Source organism: Rhinolophus sinicus, chromosome 14, assembly GCF_057876585.1.
Source record: "Rhinolophus sinicus isolate RSI-liver-muscle chromosome 14, RSI-T2T, whole genome shotgun sequence".
NCBI classification, from domain to species: Eukaryota; Metazoa; Chordata; class Mammalia; order Chiroptera; family Rhinolophidae; genus Rhinolophus; species Rhinolophus sinicus.
The window spans coordinates 188,291,396-188,311,404 of NC_142514.1; the positions used below are offsets into that span (position 1 = coordinate 188,291,396).

Here is a 20,009-nt window from a genome sequence, read left to right on the forward strand (position 1 = left end):
AAAAGTGAATTTTCTTTTGTAAAAGGTGAGTTTTCTTGGAGACAAGGAGCAAATATTTTATGTTTCTATCAAAAGAATTGTTTCTATTGATTTAAATATTTATTCCGACTCTGGTCTGTGCAAGAGCGTGTTAGATGTGACACGTTGCAACAGCCGCCTCGCAGGCAGGGAACACAGCACCCAGCTGGAGTCGCACCTGCAGCCGTGTCCCGCTGCTGCGCCCCCAGGAGTGACAGGTGCCCGCGCCCACGCCCATGGCCCCACACAAACTCGCCTTCAGAGCATTGATGACCGTCTCGATGTGTGTCTTCACGGCCTCGTGGGAGAACTCGGAGCTGGCCAGTGTGCACATGCTCTCCAGGGCCAGGTAGCGCAGGTTGGTCTCCCGGTGCTGCAGGAACTGGCCCAGCTGGTTACAGGCGCGGACAAGCAGGTTTGGCTCACTGCAGGGACGGGAAGGGTGGGCTGGGTGGGGACACAGCAACCACATGCTGAAGCAAAGACTTCAGGGCCTCCAGGAGCCGTAGCCTCGAGGTCAGTGACTGCAGTGAACCCACGGAGCTGCAGGGGCTTTTCCGACATGTCTGGAGGTGCCACCAACTCCAAAGGGCTACCGATGCCAGAGGCGCCTTTCTCTGGCCTGAGCTCACGCTGTAAGGCTCAGGCCCCCATCAGGTGGTGGCCAGGAATGTGGGCTCAGCCAGAGTCCATCAGCCCGGGAAACGGCTGAAGCAGAGCCCCGGCCATGACGACTCAGCAGGAATACGTGTGAAGACACAGGTGTAAAAGAGGTGAGTGAATAGCTAAGTACCAATTACCATGAAATCTCGTGAATCTCTACTCGCTGATTACTCTGTCCTCCTGACTGCGCTGCTCTTTAAATACGTTTAATAAAGACACAACGGTGGCCTCTCATACTGAAAATTGTTTGCAGTCTTCCTCAGACTGAGTTTTGTCACAGGAAAGCACATCTGTGACACAGCTGAGGGGACGCCTGGCTGAGCGCGTCTGCCGGAGCCCACGCTCCCTCGCACGGCCCTCGGTGAGGCCCCAGGCAGGCTGCACAGATGGCAGGAAAGCAGACTGTCCTGCCGTCCAGGGGCCTGTCAGTCTCTCTGCTGTACTGACACACACGGCCGTCTCCACCGCCTCCGGAACGACCTGGGGCCGACCTGGAGGCCGCTTGGTGCCACAGGAAAGCTAATGGAGACACATGCGCAGACAGGCACACAGCCGTCCTTCCTGTACGGTCAGCAGGGGGCTGCTCAGGAGAACAGGAGAGGCCCCCTGGGGGAGGTGACACCGCACACAGCAAAGGAAACACTGGTGGTTCTTAGGCCAGACCACCAGCGTGCAGTGTCAGAGGAGGGCCAAGGAAAGGGGCCAGGCAGGCAGCACAGGCTGCGCGGCGGGGCCTGCAGGTGGGGGGACACCAGCTCAGCGCCAGGCCAGTGCCAGCGAGGAAGCACGTGGGCCTATGTTCTGAGGATCCCGTGTTCAGATGAGCTTTGGGGAAGAACGTCAGTGGGGGCGCCGCCTGCCTCGCCGCTCACCTGTCGTGGTGAATGATGAGGCTGATTGCCTCAAAGAGCACAGCGTTCTTGGCGTTGGAATGCTGCACCTTCTTGGACTTCGGGGGCTCCTGGGCCTTGTTCAGAATCGTCTCCAGGCACTCGGTCAGGCGGCCTCGCACGGCAGGGTCTTCTGGGCAGGACAGAAAGCCATCGGGCCGGCTCCCAGCCCACCTTGCCCTCCCAGCTGCACGCCTGGGGCCTGAGCATCAAGTCACGTCACACTGGGAGAAGGCGGCGGCTACGTACCGCCGTGCAAATCGTCCAGCCATTTAAAACAAGAGGATATAACAGCCAGAGTAACTACACACACATTTTAAGGAAATAGCACACACAATACTTTAGTGAGATAGAGACTATGAATATCAAGAGAAAACAAAGGCTCAGACACGCGGACAAAACATATGACACAAAAAAAGTCAAGGAAAAAGGGGCAAAATAGTTTTCTCCCCTGCTATTACCAGCAGAAGTAAAGAAAATGTTATAAGAAGCAATAAATAGAGAAGAAAATTTTTAAGTTCTACTCAAACCAGAAAACAATGGACAAAAAAGAGTAAGAAAAACACCAGAACGTCAGAAACAACTTGTACAACATATCTACCAAAATCACCACCACACGCAGGGGTCTGTAAAACTAGCCGTGCCAGAGAGATGGCGTCCCTCAAGCCCCGAGAAGGGACGGAGAGCAGAGCCCCAGAGAAGCCCCGAGAGACCTGAGCCCAGAGGCACGAGGGTGAGAGGGATGCAGGTGCTCAAACTCCACCACATCAGAAACAGCAGAGAAAGTTCACAACAAAAGGAGGTCAAGGACGATGAAATTCACACCATGGGCAAGAGGGGAGGGTCTGAGTCCAAGCCCGTCCCCGGATCGCAGAAGGAAAGTGACGGCAGCAGCCAGTGCCATGGGAAGAACTACCGCCAGGAAGTGGGCCAGGTGCTCTCACCTCCCCACAGAGGGTGTGTCAATCATACTTTAACATAAAAGGTACTTAGTATGGAGTTACTTAAAGTTAACAAAGAAATACCCTGTACCAAAACAAGTTAGATTTAAATGTAAAGATTGCAACAACAAAGCAATCTTTGTAGAAGGCCCTGGAAATTATCTAACGATTTTCCTGTATAGTCTTCAACCAAGAAATTCTATTTCTAGATACCTACAGTACTAATCAAATCAATGACAGTTTAGACGAAAGATGAACACAGTAACACCCTTGATGGCATATGAAGGTTTCACGGGTTAACAATTAGGATACACAATTTCTAATGGTTTCAAGTTTTACTTCAGAAGACTGTTTCAAAAACCTCACAAATCTGATACTGTGTAAAAGCAGAGGGAATCCTAAATCGTAACAAAATCGTGAGTTCACTAGCTGCGCTGGGAAAGCCAAGATACCTGGCAGCGTCCCAGAAGGATCCACAGAACAAGAGCAAGCGCTAGTGGGGACTCTGAATGGTAACAAACGAAAGACGGAACCGGCCCCACGAGGCGGAGGTGAGCCCCCTCCCAGGGGTCCGTGCTGCGTGGCTGTTACCTGGGGGTGGGTAGCACTGTAGCAACCGCAGAAGTTTGACTGACAGCCAGGGAGCAGGAACAAAATAGTAAGTGTAATCCTGCAGGTCTGTGGACGCAGATGTCACAATCTGGAAAACAACACAGGTGATGAGACGCTGCAAGCAGGCGTCCCCAAGTGAGGCCCCACACTGGCTCTGGTCCCGCAGGTCACGGACTAACTGGAAACCTGGTTTCACTCAATATCCTAAGAGTACTGACTCCGCTTGTCCGTACATCAGCGGTAAAGGGGCACAGCTGCACCAGCCTCACAGTCAGCACAGCCCACCAGCCGGTGTGCGATGGCAATCCTGCTCTGCAGGACACACCTGCCGACACCACCGACTCTCGCTCCAGAACCCTACGGCACCTACGGAACGCAGTCTTTCCTGTGTGGATCGGAGAGCAAGAGCAACACAAACGGGAGACCTCTGGACCCGCGGAAGGGAGAAGCTAGAGTTCTGACCCCAGGCCCGCACCCCCAAGGTCCCGGAGCACAGACGCTGCCATGAGCTCCCCGAGGCCAGAGGGCACGCTTCCTTCACTCACAGTTCCAAAGAGGCGCCTGGCAGAGCAGACACTCCACCAACCTTTTGAACACAGGACAGTCCCCAAGACATGACATTCCCACTAACACACAGCCCCGGTGCCTTCCGCCATCTACTGCGTCAGGGAGTCAAAGTAGCTTCTACCTACGAAGCTCCCAGGTGACACTTTAAGTCATAAGTGAGTGCATTCAGGAAGGTGACTGGTATATTCATACCAATTCTACACAGCCTCAAAAAGGAATGAAAAGCAACACATACGATAATTTCACAATGTGAAGCAAACCACGTCAAACACAAAAGAATATATGCGGTTTGATCCATTTATAGAAAATTCAAAACACACTCAAAGCGGAAGGACGGTTCAGGATGCGTGCTCGGCAGTGACGGGAAGGACAGTGAGGAGCGAGGTCACAACAGTGAGGACGAGGGCCCCTGCTGTGGGGAGGGTCCCAGGCTGCCACACAGGCATGTGCGCCCCTCTGGGGACCTGTGCACCCCACGGGGCACCGCACACCCCACCCTGCCAGGTGGGTGAAAGCCGCGAGCTCTGCACCTTCCCACACTAACGGGACATATCTCTACTGACAAGGTTGAAAACAAAGGCCAACTGGTTACTAACCAAGTTTTCACTCTAGAATTTACAAACTGGGCCAAATAGCTGCATTCCAAAACTTAAACTAACATGTTAATTACATACAATAACTAAGACCAAAACCCACGCTGAGTCCCGTTCCCACCAACAGACTTACTCTGCTTAATCTGGAGACGGCCAGAGAGACGGAGGTTTTAAACTCTTCTGGGTTCTTCTGTGCCAAGGTGGTGATGAGACTGGTGGCAGCAGTCACCACACCCTGGAAGAAAGATGCCATACCTTTCCATTGCAGCCAAAATACCTGAAGCTGACCTCTCATTTTAAGCCCATCTTCCAAAATCAACTTTAAACTGAGAGGACCAAATGGGCAGCCCACAGGCTACCTCAGGTCCACTGTGATGGGCCCACGACGCTTTTGGAGGTCTGACCTCATCTGAGCGCCGCTGTGCTGGTCCCTCAGCTTCCTAGTGGAGTGTGAAAGCCGTACGCGAGGCCGGTTCTAACCGCCTTACTATCAGTGCCAACAGATTCCCCACACCAAACAGAGGGCTTTAACACACTCAGTCCTTGTAACACACTGACCCTGCCAGGGTCCTAGTGTGTGGGGCCTGGCCGGGTTCGCCAACAAGGCTCCACGGGATTGCATGAGCACTCTGTCGACAGGAGTTAGTCGGGCTCATCAGCTACCAAGAGCAGGTTTCTCCCTGTCCCCATGGCCCTGCAGGAGCCTCCAAGAAGGGCAGCGTAAGGAGAAGGCTAGGACCACCACACGCTCACTCCGTCCTAGCCCACGCCAGCCCACCGGCTGCATTGCAGCGATCTGCTCTGACTGACGCAGGACTCGGACGGTGCCAGCCTGCCCACAGGCCCCCAGGGTCCGCCACCGCTGGGCGAGGGTGTGCACGGCCGAAGGCCTAGGCATCTGTCAGCTGTGGGGCTGTAGGAGCTTCCCCACAGGCAGCAGTGATGACAACATGGGCCAGAAATCCCCAAACTTGCACAAATGGTGTCCGGATACAGCACTGTGTACAGAAGAAGCCAGACGCCGCCCTCTCCAGGCCCCGCCTCCCCTCTGCCTCGTTCACGCAGCACCTGGGTTCTGGAACAGCAGCTGGCCGCAGGCACCAGCCCTGCCACCTTGGTCAACTCCTGGTTCAAGCCTGGGTCTCTGTGAAGCTATTTAATCTCTCTGAGCCTCAGTTTCCTCATTTTCAAAACTGGGCAAAGCCCCACTGCTCATGGGGTCCACTCAATGGGCAGCTTGTGACCTGAAGCCACCTGGCCTCTAGCAGCGCTTCCCAACTCCACGGGGGAGTCTGACCCTGAACAGACTGAGTGTGACCCGGCGTGACCCGGCGTGCATGACCGGCATGTGGCAGCAGCATTCTCCACCCTCCAGCCTACAACGCGGCCTGCGGACGCCCAGCTCCACTCTGAGGAAGGACTGCCCCAATGCAGACAAAGCCTTCCCAGTAAGCATGGGGACTGAGGAGGGACAGCTCAGGGGCTGTCACGCCACGGCCAGCACGCCAACACAACCTCTCACCTGTGCATTTCTACATGACTATCATTTATTTTTAATACAGTTTTTAAGGTAATTTCTCTTCTGGGAAAAATGTATTATAGTAAGCAGCTAACACACTCACACCTCTCTCTACCCAGCAGGAAAATTTGTTTGTGTTGAAGTCTGATTCTCTCATTTAAACAACAGAATTCAGGCTGGACAAGGCCTCTGTCCAGCCCCTGCTCCGACGCGACCCAGTGTCACGACCCCGTGTGCCCCTTCCCTTGTGGACACTCTACACCTCCCTATCTTCGTCCACAACACGGCGAGGACAGTCGGGCCTGGCTCACAAATGGCTGTGCAGACCAGAGCATAGGTGGGACCACAGGATGCCCTCATCCCAGCCCTGCACGAGGCACAGACAGGCCCACCACGTGGGGGGCCCTCCCTGGACGCCCTCCACTCCGTCTTGGTCTGTGTGGCTGGTCTGCAGGAGGCCCGCCAACACTGACGCCTGACTGGCTGCAGGGGGAGCCAGAGACCGTGTCTGACTCCCCCCAGGAAGGGTGCACAGACTCCAAGGACATAAGAAACCACACTGAGCGGCTGTCCCAGTGGCTGTTCCTACAGAGGCTACTCGGTGGGCGAGGGTGGACTCTCGTCCAGAAGCATTTACCAAGTGCTGGTCGTTGAGGAGGTGCACTACACGGGACGTCCAGTCGCCCATGGGGACGAGATCGGGAGACGTCCGGTACAGACGCAGCAGACACAGGGCGGCACTCTGCTTCACGCTGTCCATGGTGTCTCTGAAAAACAGACGCCAGCGGTCACTCGACAGCACGGCCAGCACCCCTCAGGGCCCAACAAGCCCAGCACGGCCTGGAGCCACCCCAGAGAAACTGGGAGACCAGAATAACACACAGAGTAAGAGGCTCTGACAGCTCAGCGTGAGCAAGCGCACGCTGCCATCTCCTGCGAGGGGTCTCCGTGTGGACTGCGTCCCACAGTGACTGACGATGTCTGCTCTGAAGAGCTACCTCAGGGACTTCACATCAAACACAACCACAGGAAAGGGTCCCACGGCAAAAGCCTCTCACCGCTCACCTCCGCGCCTCCAAAAGCGCCTGTTCTAGGACCTCCCTGATTGCTGGCTACGACCTGGGCTGTGCGGTATAATCAACTAGCGTTCTTCCTTCATTGTTTGAATTAGTCTTTTTTGTTTGTTTGTTAACAACAACAACAAAAAAGAGATTTCCTCCCCGCCTCCAAAACCATCAGGCACCCACCCTGCGTGCCCCCAACATGGAGAAGCAGGGCCGCGGCTCCCTTGGCGTCACCTCTCCAAGGGACTGGCTGTGACAAGCCGCACTTCTGGGCTGGGGAGCCTGGGGGGCTTTCTATTGTGGAGGTCGTGTTGGCTGAGTGCAGTGTGTTCCCATAGCTGTGTACCCCCTCCTCCCACAACACAGGACACTCGAACGCAGGCTGTCACAACATGTCTGAAAAAGGACTCGTCACGACTGCAAACCAATGGGGGCTCTGCTTCCTTCTGGAGGCAAGACAAGAGTTTTACCTCCCCTTGGGCTTTTTTAATTCCAAATGAATCTAAGCCAACACAAGGGACCGCCAAACCACCCCCTATTCTAACCCAAAGGAAAATTACTTCAGTGAAAGCTCTCTGCTGGACGCCAACTCCTGGGGACAGGAGTGGACCCTGGGCCCTCTCTCTGGCCCGTGCCATCCTCACCAGGGATGGCAGGGCAGCCACGTCCTGCAGGCCTTGTGGCAGAACCAGCGCCCTCTTGACCGAGCTTCCTTCTGTGGGGGTGGGCTGACGAGGCCACCGTGCATGCCTACCGGCTGTGCCAACCACTGGACTCGTGACACATGGCTCTGGCCTGAAGTAGCCAGCTTGTCTCCATGTTTGCAATGACAAGGCCTGACTGACAGGAGGGCCACCTGCCCAGCGTTCCCACATCACTCTGGCGCCGGCAGTAGACAGCCACTTTCGGTAAGAACATTCGAGGAACAGAGGGAAATGCAGTGTACGACACCAGTAGGGATGGAGGGAAACGGCTGCCGACTTGGTTTCAGTACTGTCGGAGCTGAGGGCCCAGGAACTCAGCTCCAATGATGCCCCTCTGTGCCCACCATCCCTGCCACCTTGGGCACCTCCCCCCTCGGCACTGAGTCATCTGTTGGCTGGTGTCAGTCCCCGGAGGGCTGGGGTGGGGGGGCGCAGTAGGAACCCCCCCGGGTGGGTGGGCAGGCCAGCTCAGCAGGCCCCACACAGGAGGCACCGCTGGTCTTCCCACTTGTTCTTCCACATCCACCCTCGTCCAGGCTGCGTGTCAAGTGCACCCTTTTGCACACGGCTCCACCCTTACTTCAGGGAATGTTCCTGAATCGTCCTCTGAATACTTTTCAGAGATTACCTCTGTCTGTGTTACATCTCATTCATCCAACAGATACTAGTCACCTACTGTTCCAGGTATTGCTCGAGATGCCGCGAACAAAGCCACAGCCGCAGCAAAGACCTCAGAGCCCAGGGCACGTGCCTTCCGAGGGCAGGGCCAGGCTGGGAGGAGGCGGCTGGGGAGGCCATTAGGCCTGGGCCGCTGGCGGGCGAGGGGAGCCCGCATCCTCCGCAGCCCCCGCCCCCAGTACACTCGGAGCACCTCAGTCCTCCTTCCATTCTCAGGGCACCCACCGTGCCCGCTGCCATGTCTAAGTGACCCGCAGCTGTGACGGGGTTGTCCCAGCAACCCACTCGCTCCCCCAACCCTGCAGCCCTCCCCCTGCCCGAGCTGCCACCGTCCTCCCTGTCTGAGCTGCGCGTCCCAGCCTCTGGTAGCCATCAGGGTGCTCTGCAGTCCCCCCCAGCCAGGCCCCTCCATCGGCCTCTGGTGTGAGGCTCCCGTGACGCTCCTCCAGGGCTTGCACGCGTGCTCAGTGCAGCCCAGGGCTCCTCCCCGCAGCACACGGACACACAAGGCCAGGTCCTCAGTCGTGCAGCCGGTCAGGTGCGCTGCAGGACGTGTAACAGCGACCCTGGTCTCCACACATGAGATGTGGGCAGAACACCCTCCATGGTGACAACCAAACGTGCTGAGACTTTCCCAAGGTCCCTTGGGGCAACACTCCCCTTTGAGAAACGCGGGTCAGGCGCGGCCTGCTTTGACGCAGTGTAGGCGCTTTCTGACTCCCTCAGCCCTCTCCACTGCTGTGTGAGGGTCGTTCCACCTTGCCGTGGTCGGAGGAGCTGGGAGCTGCGGCATCCGCTCCTTGCTGGTCGTCCTGGAGGACGTGGTCCCCAGCGTGCTGATGAAGGGCCCTGGGCTGGGCTCTGTCAGCCAGGAGCGTCGCCCGGGCTTGGGCTCCGGGTTAGCATCCCAGCTCAGCGGAGTGTTCTGGAACACGAGGGCCCAAGACAGCCCTGCCCACGCTCAGCACTCCCACAGCCCCTGCTGGGCCCCATGCGTGGCTCTCCACATTCAAGGCGGCGGCAGCGGAGTACTTAGAATTCTCAAAATCGGGCACGTGAGCTTTTCCTCAGTAATGCTTAAGGAAGAGCAAGGAGGGCACTGGGCCACGGCCAGGAAGGCTGTCCTCCCACGGCCTGTGTGAGGCTCAAGCCCCGGCTTGGACTAGTTGGGATCGGCAGGGGTCAGCTTCTTCTTTAATCTACTTGAAAATCTCAGGCACAAGGGGAGGGAAGGCCTGACTGGACTTCAGCTGACGGCTGACCGTAGCGTGTCCCCCACTACTTAACATGGGGAGACTAACCCCTTCTATCAGCTCTGTAAGCAGTCACACGTCTGACACCTGTCAGCGAATCCCAGGACACATACCCAGCTACCAGGACTTTGGGGATCTCCCCAGCGAAGGCCTCGGCCATCTCCCGGCTGCCCACGTTGGCGATGCAGTGCAGGGCCAGGCCCATGAAGGTGGGGTTGCGGCTGGCCAGGTCATTCTTGATGGCGTTGTTGATGAGCCGGATCAGCTCGCTATTGGAGTTCACCAGCACGGAGATGAACAGGTACCCCTGGTGCAGAAAGACAAGACACAAAGGTCCTGAGCACCCCAGCCCACATGGGCCCGGCGGACGCCCACGCAGACACGCCAGCCTCCAGCGAGCCTGGAGCAGCTTCCCAACCCGCTCATGGGGTGGCCCTAAGACTCGTGCCACAGCAGGCTCCTCTCGTCTGCATTGTGGCGAAAGCGCCCATTCCGGTACAGAAACGAGCCTCTGCTTCCAACTCTGCTGTGGGAACGTCCTGTGGGAGGGACCCAAAGGCACTTAATCAGACGTCCCCACAGGAATCGGACACCTCGGTCCTCTCCCCAGGCCCACTCCTCTATAGGCTGACATGTCTGAGTAACCGCAATGTGCCTCTCTGGACACAAGGAAAGGGGCCTGCCTTGCCTGCTAACAGAAACTGGTGATTTCCAGAATCCCAGCTCTCGAACGACTGTCTCTGTGCCCCCAGCTTCCCCTTGGCACCCAGGCCAAAGTCCAGCCTGTGTCACCCGCTCACCATGCAGGGGGCAGTGATTTCTCAACACTCATCTGACCACTGACCACGCTGAGGAACCTGCTGCCCAGCTTCCTGTCGGTCTCAGGAGAAAGGCCGCCATGAGCCGCCGTGGCCCCTCCAATTTTCCTCCCCCACCCCCCGTGTGCACCATGGCTGGGTGCCACCTGCTCTGTCCACTCTCAGCCCATTAACTCATCCTTCAGCCTCAGTAGGAAGCCCTCCCTAAGGAACCCTCCGCACCAGCCACCCCCTTTCTCAGGGTCCCAGAGGGCTCTGCATACCTCCTTCCCTGGGCACTGGCCACAGCTGTCTGATGCCACCTCCCCACTGGGAAAGAGCAGGGCCTACAGCTGCTTTTGGTCATTGTGTCCCCAGGGTCCCCCCAGCACACTGCTTGGTCCATGGCAAACACACAACGAATTTTTGCTGAATAAATACCAATACTTAACAAAATTCCTGGGGCATCTAGGATAACTTTTTACCTTCTATAAGTTACATCTTTGGACAAATAGAGGAAAATGTTATTGTGTAACACTGGAGAAAACATACAGAAACAATGTTACACCCAGAGGACCAGGGCTAAAACCACAAAGCCTGAGATGAGAGGGCTTCAGGGCCGCGCCAGGGCCCTCAATGAAGGTATGGCGATCGGGGGCAGTGCGAGGCCCCCCACCTGCAGCTTTGGCTCCGAAACCATGTGAGTTGGGGCCCATTTCAGAAACAAAGTTGTACAAGGGGCACTGGTAAACTGATTCCTGAAGAGTGCTAGCAAGGTGCTGAGGGGAAGACGATGCCCTTCCCGTCCCTGAGGCAGACCTCACGGGGCCTGTCACATGGAAGCTGGGCATGTACAGCTCCCATCGAAACCCACAGGACCTTCTCAGAAGGTAGAAGTTGTAAAGAAATGAGCAGCTGATCAGAAGACCCTCCCCTGGGAAGAGAGCCTCTTCCACAGCATCACTGCTGCTTGGCGAGCCCCTCTTGGACACCAGCAGCCCCAGCCCCAGCCCCCAGCACCACTCACAATCTGCTTCTCCGTGTATCTGTTGGAGCTCAGCAGGTTCACGGCCTCCATGTGCCCAAAGTCAATGTCGTGGCCCAGAAGAAAGATGAAGAGCAACTTGCAGACGTATTTCTTTTTACTATAGCCATCAAGAGCCTTGTCACCTAGAAGAAGGGAAAGCCAGGAGCTCAATCAGCAGGAGCAAGCCGTAGGAGTCGGCCTCTGGCAGAGGGGCGGTGGGGCGGGCCAGATGCACAGCAGACACTACTAGCACAAGCGGCCTCTCAAGACTGGGTGGGGAGCAGCAGAGCCCAGGTGTCTGGCCTCCCTAAAAAGAGAAAGCAGAGGCCTGGCAGCAGGGGCGGTGCCCCCCAGCGCAGCCCTGGGCAGGCGCCGTCGGACAGGGGACCAGGGTCGCACGGCCACCTGCCTCAATCCCCCAGCGCTCCTGGAGCCAGCCCTGCCTCAGGCCAGCACGGCGATGTCCTAAATAAGCTGCTGAATTTTGGCAGATAAACGTACTCTTCACAATCTCCTGTTTGTATACAAACACCAGTGTTAAGACAAATCACCCCCCAGAACTACACACAGAAGCAGAAGCGCTCCATCTCTCCACCGTGCTCACACTTCACTGGAGGTCACAGCAGATCCCAAACGTGTCGCAGGCAGAATACAAAGAGCCATTTTAAAAAGACCACCATTCTAAACACTGGAAGTTCTGTGTCATCTGAGAAGTGCGAAATATTGCACAGAGTCAACCGCTGGCAGGCTGGCAGACTGGAGACGTGACACCCAGAAAGAGCGGTGGCCTCACGGTGACACTGCTGCCACAGTAGAAAGACTTTCCTGCCCATCCAGCGCATCCAAACGCAGCTCCGGCCCCAGTGCTGCTCCTGGTCAGTGGGGAAGGGGCGGAGCCTGATTGGTGGGGGGCGGGCGCTGCCCCCGATGTATGCGGGTCAGGCTGGGGGCCGTGGGGCTGCGGGGCTCTGGCTTGGTCTGGGGGCGCTGGCTGCCGGCTTGCCGTTCACCGTGACCCAACCATCAGAACCCCCCCCCCACCCCCCCAGAACTGGCCTCTCAGCAGCAGCCGCTTCAGGGCTGTAGACCAAGGGGCAGGGTCACCTCTGAGCTGGAGAGCGACATCTAACGCATCCTGCCTCGGGCCCCCTCATACGCTCCAAGAGCGCCTTCATCAGGGGCAAGGAGGAAGATGCCAGGAGCTGTGTATCGCTCAGGGCGAGGCCTTGGGAACAAAGTCCTGCTCACTCCATGAGGCCCAGATGCTCACTGCTCATCTCCAACCAGAATGTGTGCCCACCGGCTCCACCTGCATCCACCCCACTCCCAGCACCTGGCCCCGCCCACCTCACGAGCCAGGCCCAGGCCGGGGTGTGTACCGGGAGCCCAACCTCCTGCCGACCTCCACAGGTGGGCACCGCTGCACCTGGCTCTTCATTCTACAGGAGCCCAAGCTCGCTCCCAACTGCAAACCTCTCCGCCGGAACACAGAGGGTCCGAGGGCCACTGGTCAGCTCCAAAGGCGCCTCCTGGGTGCTCACTCGGGCCCACGGCAGACGCCCTCCACGCCTCTGCTCCAGTCTAGGTAGAGGGCACTGGAGACACATGGCAACAGGAAGGAGCCATCCTGCAAAGGGGTGAGCACAGGAGCTGTGCGTCCCCTCGACCACTCTGGTCATAACCTTCCCACAGCCCTGTCCACATGACCCAAGCACAGACGAGCTCCTGCCCACACCAGCAGCTGGAATGCCCACAGGAAGGTCCCGCCCTATGCCCAGGACTGCTGGCCAAACTAGCCCCCTGCTCTGCTCTCTGCTGGGCTGAGCTACCCCGTTGCTCCCAGGGGGGCCTCCCAATTGTCCTGGGCAGGGAGGGGGTTCTCCTTCAGCCCTGGAGGCCACACTATCTCCCTGGGTCTTCCAGTCACCCTGTCAGAGCTCAGTACTCCTTACAGCAAACATCCCTTTACCCACTGTGTGCTGTCACAATCCTGACCGGACCAGAGGCAGTTCTCAAAACGTTCCTTTCAGTACTGGGCTAGACTTGTTTTTTAACTGCAGTCATTTCAGAGTGTGAAATCGAGGCTTTTCTGAGCTGTAAATGGGCACCCATGTCCCTGGCTTGCCATGAAGATCAAAGGAGAAGAAAGGAGAAGAGCTGGCCACAAACCACAAAGGCACCCTGTGTGTGCCCCCGGGGCCCCTGCCTCGGGGCTGTTCCGGGGAAGCAGGACACCACCAGGCTGAGCAGCGCCGGGGACGTGAGACCACAGCACAGGCTGACAAAGACATAAAAGGAAACCAGGAGAGCTGGTCTAGACGGGTTTCTCTCATACGTCTTTCAGGACACTAATTCTCTCTTCAACTATATCTGTCGTCAACCCATCCACTGAGCTCTGCTTGGAGGTTCGTGCATGTCTCAGCTCTAGAATTTCCATTTGGTCTTATTTCAAAATCCGCTATGTCACTTTCCACACTTTCAAAGCTTGCTGCTGGAATGTTCAGGCTTGTCTATTACTTCTTTAAGAGCAGAAACCTTGCTGTTTACTGTAACCTGAAGCTGGTCCCGGGGGTCTGTGATCCTGTGTCTGCTGGTTCCCGGGCACGACGTCGATTCTGTGCGTGCTGGGCATCGTGTCTGGGAGGATCCCTGGAGGGACCACCTGTAGCCCCCACATTCCTCCCTCCAGAGACGACTGTTTTCCTTCCTTCATCCAAGTTTAAGGCTGGAGGTTCTGTGGAGCGTGCCGGTGTTCGAAGGCTGGCCGACAGTGTGACAGGACTGGCTCAACTCAGGTCACCCCTACCCTGAGGGCACTGCCTCTGGGGGTCTCAGTTCAAAGCGGAAGGTGTCTCCACTCTGGGTGGGCTCTGGTCTTCACCTCTCCTTCAGCGTCACCACTGACCCCTTGGCCGGTAATTCTCCGCTGGGGACCAGCCTGCAGTCAGATGTTGAGACGCCTCGCTGGCCTCCCCCACTAGATGGCAGTAGCTCCCGGTGTGACAACCAAAAAAGTCTCCAGATCCTGCCAAATGCCCCAGGAGGGCATCATCACCCGACTGGAGTCTACCCCCAGGCTCTCCAGGTCAGCGGTTTCTCCACGATCAGCAAGCAGCCGGGGCTGCGCTCGCTCACATGCTCTAACCCCCTCGACAAGGCCTAGTAGTCATCTCCTGCTACTTGACCACACAGTCGAATTTTCTCTTACTACAGTGTCTCTAAGTCGTCTTCAGCTAAAGGGTTGGTCTAATCCGCACAGTAGCCACAGGCGCTTCTGCGCCCTGGGAATGTGGCTGGTGCAGAGTGTGTGTGTGCGCCAAGTGCAAAACACACCGGACTCCAAAGACTGGGTGTGGAAAATGTCAACATATGTTTTTTCTGTTTCTACTGATTACACGTTGTGATGCTATTTTAGGTATACTGGGGTAAATAAAATATACTAAAATTCACTTCATTTTACTTTTTTTTTTTAATGTGATCACTAGAAAACTTAGAATTACGTGTGTCTGCATGTGTGCCTTGCCCTGTATTTCGCTGGGCAGCACAGATGTAAACGATCTCATCTGCCGGAAGTGGAGCCAGAAGGCCCCAGAGCACATTTTTCTGCACACAACCAGCAAGTTTTCTCTTATCTGCTGCTATTCAAGTCATACTGAGCTCAGTAATGCCAACTGGTTGACAGAGAAGCGGGACCATCCTTCCCTGCTACGACAGCCCACCTCACACAGGCGTGTAGGCGGAGGGAGCACACGTCTCGCTTGTCCCCAAACACTTACCCAGACGGCTACAGACCTACCATTGGAGGGCCAGGAACTTTCTGTAACAGCAACGGGATTCACACTGATGTGATACTCACTGTCTGTGCAGGAATTTATACGTATTTCCGCATGTGGGCACAACTAGTGCCCAGACACGCCTCTGCCCTTCAGTAAAGGCCCACAGCTGCCAAGAGTGAGGCAGGCTGACAAGGTTCACTGTCACACGCTGCCTTCCTGCTTTCCAGCCACAGCTAAGTGAGGGCGTGGCACAGGGCCCACCGCCCCCACCCAAAGAGCAATCTCCGCTCCAAAGCCCCATGGGCTAGTGACGACTGGCAGACCCACAGCTCCCTGCGATGCCACCCTGCCCCATCTCCCCCTGCCTGCTCCCTGGACTTTTCATTGGTGTTATTCTCTAATAATCTTTGTCCTCCGATCCCATCTCAGGGTCTGCTTCACAGACAACCCCCCCGAGATAATCAGTGTCCCACTTTACAGCTCAGAAGAGAGAAACAGGGTGACACAGCTAATAAGCACCAAAGCAGGGCTATAATCTGGGGGTCGTCAGGGAACCTCACTCTTCACCGCCACCTGATACTCCCTCCTTTGAGAAGCAGTGGAAGCGACGGGCTCCTCCCCAGTGAAGACGCACAGGCCAGTGAGCACGTGACACGTGCTGCACGGCCCGTGTCATCAGGGAGATGCAATTAAAACACCAGCAAGGGAGCAGCGCACACCTACTGGGACGGCCACAGCCTGGAGCCCCGGTGACACCGAGTGCCGGGAGGACGTGGAGCCGCAGCAACTCCTACCACGACTGCTGGGGGGGGAGGGGTGCAGGTGGTGCAGCCACTTTGGAGGACAGGGTGGTGACTTCTTACAAAACCAAACACACTCTCACCATGCGGCCGAGCAATCATGCTCCTTCGTATTTACCCAAAGGAGCTGAAAACTTACGTCCACCCACAAACCTGCACACGGCTGTTTACAGCAGCTTTGTTCATAAATGCCTAAACTCGGAAGTCACCAAGACGTCCTTCGGCAGGTGATGGATAAACTGTGGGACGTCCAGACAGTGGAATCGTATTCAGACCTAAAGAGACATGAGCTCTCAAGCCATGACTATCCATGGAGAAACCTACAATGCTTATTGCTAAGTGAAAGAAGCCCATCTGAACAGACTGCGTGCAGCATGGTACCAACTCTACGACGTTCCGGAAAAGACAAAACGACATGGAGACAGTAGAGAGCAGTGGTTGTCGACACCGTAATGGCGAATACATGTCACTATATGTTTGTCAAAACCCATAGAAGGTCCAACGCCCAGATGAACCCTGATGTAAACTACAGACTCTGGGTGACAATGACATGTCATGCCAGTGCCTGATTGTAACAGGTGGTTACATGAGTAATGGGAAGGCGGTGGTGTGTGGGGGCAGGGTGCATACAGGCAATTTCTGTATCCGCCTCTCAATTTTGCTGTGAACGTAAACTGCTCTGAAAAAACAAAGTGTTAATAAGAGAAGATAAATAAAAAATTTTAAAGCAATGCAAGTTATAGACATCCCCCCAAAATACATGTACATGCATACATGTAGGTATGTAAGCATATAAGCAAAGCATTTCACATACACCTCCGGGAGTGTCACAGACCTTCCGAACGTCCTTGGGCCTGGCTGCAAGTATTACAGCACAGCACGTCCCCTGGGGTCAGCGGAGCACACCGATCAGTAGCTACGCGAACCCCACTAGCTTCCGCATCACCTGGTAACAGGGGAGTCATCGCCAAGTGACCCTATCTTCCTGTCCCCACGGTCCTTCAGGGGCCAGCCCCAGCCCTCTCCTCTACTCACTGTTCCTGGGCAACTTCAGCCACACACTGAAGTCTGCTCAGACTTCAAACCTGTGAAAATGAACTGAAAAGCTCAGGCCTAAAGCGTGAGCCGGCCTTTCACAAGCATGCCCTAGGCTGGAACGCTGCTCTTCACGGTTCTTCAGAATGAGGATGCCGGGGAAGGTGTGCCGCCACCCACGCCGGCTCCTGCGCGGATTCACATGGCAGAAGATGTTTCACCGCGGGGGCCCACATTGCCCCGTGAGACTTCAGACACTCATCGGGCGGCCTCAGATAGGGCTCCCTTTACGTGAGGTCCCTATTTGGAGCCTTTGTGCGTGGGGTCTAGTGCGCACACCGCTCCTGGGGGCTGCGCCCACAAATGGAATCACTGCTCTCAGTCAGGTCCCCCCAGTCCCGGGCACAGACCAGGTCCAAGGGGCCACGCCATCGGATCAGTTCTACACAAAGCATCCAACAGCTTGAGAATAACCAACAGCTGACTTGAAACACTCTGAAATTCTAACACAGCCATGACAGTGACTGCACTAAGAACTTTGGTTTGAAGTGAAAAAAAGATGCTACTAAAAGATTAAGCCCCTGTCACACAAATGTCACAACAGAACATCCCGTGAAAGGGCTACACACACTCACCTTTAAATTTTGATCTGATGTTTGCCAGCTCCTTGTTTATTCTCTTTATTTCTGCTTCTTTACTTTTGCCTAAAAAAGAACACAAACAGGTTACTTTAACGGATTTCTACACACACGCTACCACCCACTCCCTGGCGACACCGACCCAGCAGGTTGAGGCAGGAACGAAGCCCCCTGCCTTGGACCAGAGCCCTGAGGGCAGGCAGGCAGGTGGCAGTGGCAACAGCCAAGGCCCAGTCGGCGGGCAAGTCCCCAAACGCCACACTGCAGGGAGGGAGGGGCTACAGCGACCTTTTCATTCACCTTTTTGCCCCAGTTCTGGAACGAGAAGCACTCAAACACCTGTTGAATGTTTTCTACAATAAATCATTACCAGAGAACAGTTTACTTCTAAAGTTGACCTTTACTGCCAGATAGTTTTTTCAAGTATCAACTTTTACCTATTCTAGGCTTCCAATTTTCTTTCCGTATGAAATTTACCAGCTCAAAACCTGGTCAGTGTGCTTTCATAATATGCAATAAGACTTAGGAATTCTGCATGACATGAGAAAGGGACAGAGGGTATAGGACGTATGTGACAGTCAAGCTCTCGCTCCATCCTAGATCCACTGCGAAGCTGGCCTTAATTCGACAGACATTTGCGTGTGTGGGAAGTGTCAGGCGTAGGACGGAAATCAGACCAGGTTCAGTTCCACTCCACCTTGAAAGGTGTGGAAACTGAGGCCTAGCGAGCACAGGTGACTTTTCAAGGACTGCGCATCTTAATAAGCACTGAGAAATCGAAGAAGTTGTCCATCACACAGGACACAGTGAGTTGTCTGTGAATTTGCATCACTTCTGAAAGCAAAGCAGGAACCCAGTTTACTGTTAAAGACGCTGTCTGGCAAGTCCTTAGTCCAGCAGGAGAAAAGGCATCCGCAGCAGCAGCCACCCTCCCCACCCCCCAACCCCCCGACGCTGGGCCAACCATGCGCCCTCCTCCAGACAGGCCAACTGCCCACTCGGCCTCATCACCGCCCCTCTGGGACCCATCGCACCCCCAGGAAGGCAGCCTCCCCCTCCAGGACAGCCTGAGCTTTTACTACTAAATCACTAATAAACGAGGCTTACAATCCGAATGAAAGGAACAGTCCTGCCCTAGGAGCCCCCAGAGCACTGGCGGGCTCCCTTGGCAGCCAGTATTTGAGGTGCAGGGACCTAGGTTCAAACATCTTCCGGGCCTGGGGGAGCTGCTGACCCAGCTGGGGGAGAGGGTGGGAGCTGCAGAGCTGCCACCAAACAGCACACTATCAGCTCTGGGGAAGGAGGGGTGCAGGGGACAGGGACAGGGGAGCCCAAACCTCCCTCCTGCCCTGCCCTCCTGCTGCCAGACAGCAGTCCAGCAGGCGGGAACCCTTTGGGTTCCTCGGAGGAAGCATGGGGCGCCCTGTATAGCAGCAAGCCTGATGCGGGGGGGAGGGCAGGTCAAGAGCAAACTTTTCTTAAATTTTCTTAAAAATTAGTCTGTTTGTTGAAATAGGCTTTCTGGACCTGACTGAAAGGCCCCTGAAAGACAACGTCTTGGGACTCTTCTGTCGCTCGCTCGCACAGACTGCAGGCAGCTTCCCACAGCCTGGACGAGCGTAGAGGAAGCCCTGTGCACAGGAGGGCACACATGTGTGTGCATATACGTGTGTGCATGTACATGTGCCTGTGTTTGTGTGTATATGCGTGTGTGCCGTGTGCCTGTGTGCACCTGTGTGTGTGTGCCTGTGTGTGTGCGCCTGTGTGAGCATGTATGTCTGCCTGTGTGTGCATGCACGCGTACGTGTGTCTGTGTGCGCGTATGAATGTGTGTGCATGGCCATGTGCCTGCCTGTGTTTGTGTGTGCATGCGTGCCTGTGTGTGCACCTGTGTGTGTGCCTGTGTGCTTCTCACAGGTGTACAGGAGTCTGGGTCTGCTTCTCTTTCTGGCATGTCCACTCCACTCTACCTAGCCAAGCCCTAGAGAAAAAGAGACCTCCAAGCAGGAGGAACTTATGCTGTACAGAATCAAAGGAGTCAGGTCTAGAGCAGAAATAATAAAAAGATTGAGAGGCCACGGAAAGAGGAAACAACGTGAAATTAGCTAAGTTAACTTTCGTAAGGGACTCTATAGCTATTACCCAAGACGGAAAATCACAAAATAAAACTCAAAGCACCTAACAGAGTTATGGGGCAAGCACCAGGAGAGACGGAACAAATGATCACAGCAGCCCTCTGTGGAACGAGACCAGGGCAGGGCAGGGTTCTCCAGGGAGGAGGGCACAGGCGCACGGTGAGAAGAGCGGGCTCTGGAGTGGGCGCGTGACGCTGGCATCCAAGGGCAGCCACGGGCTCGCTGTACAACCAAGGGGAGTCACTAGACATCTCTGAGCACAGTTCCCCCAAAAGGAAAACCTCCAAAACCATACGCCC

General features: G+C 55.8%; 1 protein-coding gene across 3 annotated transcripts in view; it reads right to left on the bottom strand.

The window, feature by feature from the left end:
- The window catches only part of AP2A2 (adaptor related protein complex 2 subunit alpha 2), a 65,798-nt gene that overhangs the window by 17,365 nt on the left and 28,424 nt on the right, over nt 1–20,009 (bottom strand). The window contains exons 2-9 of one of the 3 annotated variants that reach the window (XM_019714744.3): nt 17,573–17,641; nt 11,327–11,469; nt 9,616–9,809; nt 6,441–6,570; nt 4,418–4,519; nt 3,104–3,212; nt 1,554–1,704; nt 275–443 (exon numbers count right to left, since the gene is read on the bottom strand). In XM_019714744.3, coding sequence (XP_019570303.1) covers nt 275–443; nt 1,554–1,704; nt 3,104–3,212; nt 4,418–4,519; nt 6,441–6,570; nt 9,616–9,809; nt 11,327–11,469; nt 17,573–17,641 — 1,067 coding nt within the window. Of the gene's footprint in view, nt 1–274; nt 444–1,553; nt 1,774–3,103; nt 3,213–4,417; nt 4,520–6,440; nt 6,571–9,615; nt 9,810–11,326; nt 11,470–17,572; nt 17,642–20,009 lie in introns of all 3 variants that reach the window. The other 2 variants (XM_019714745.3, XM_088789817.1) reach the window with 2 other exon arrangements.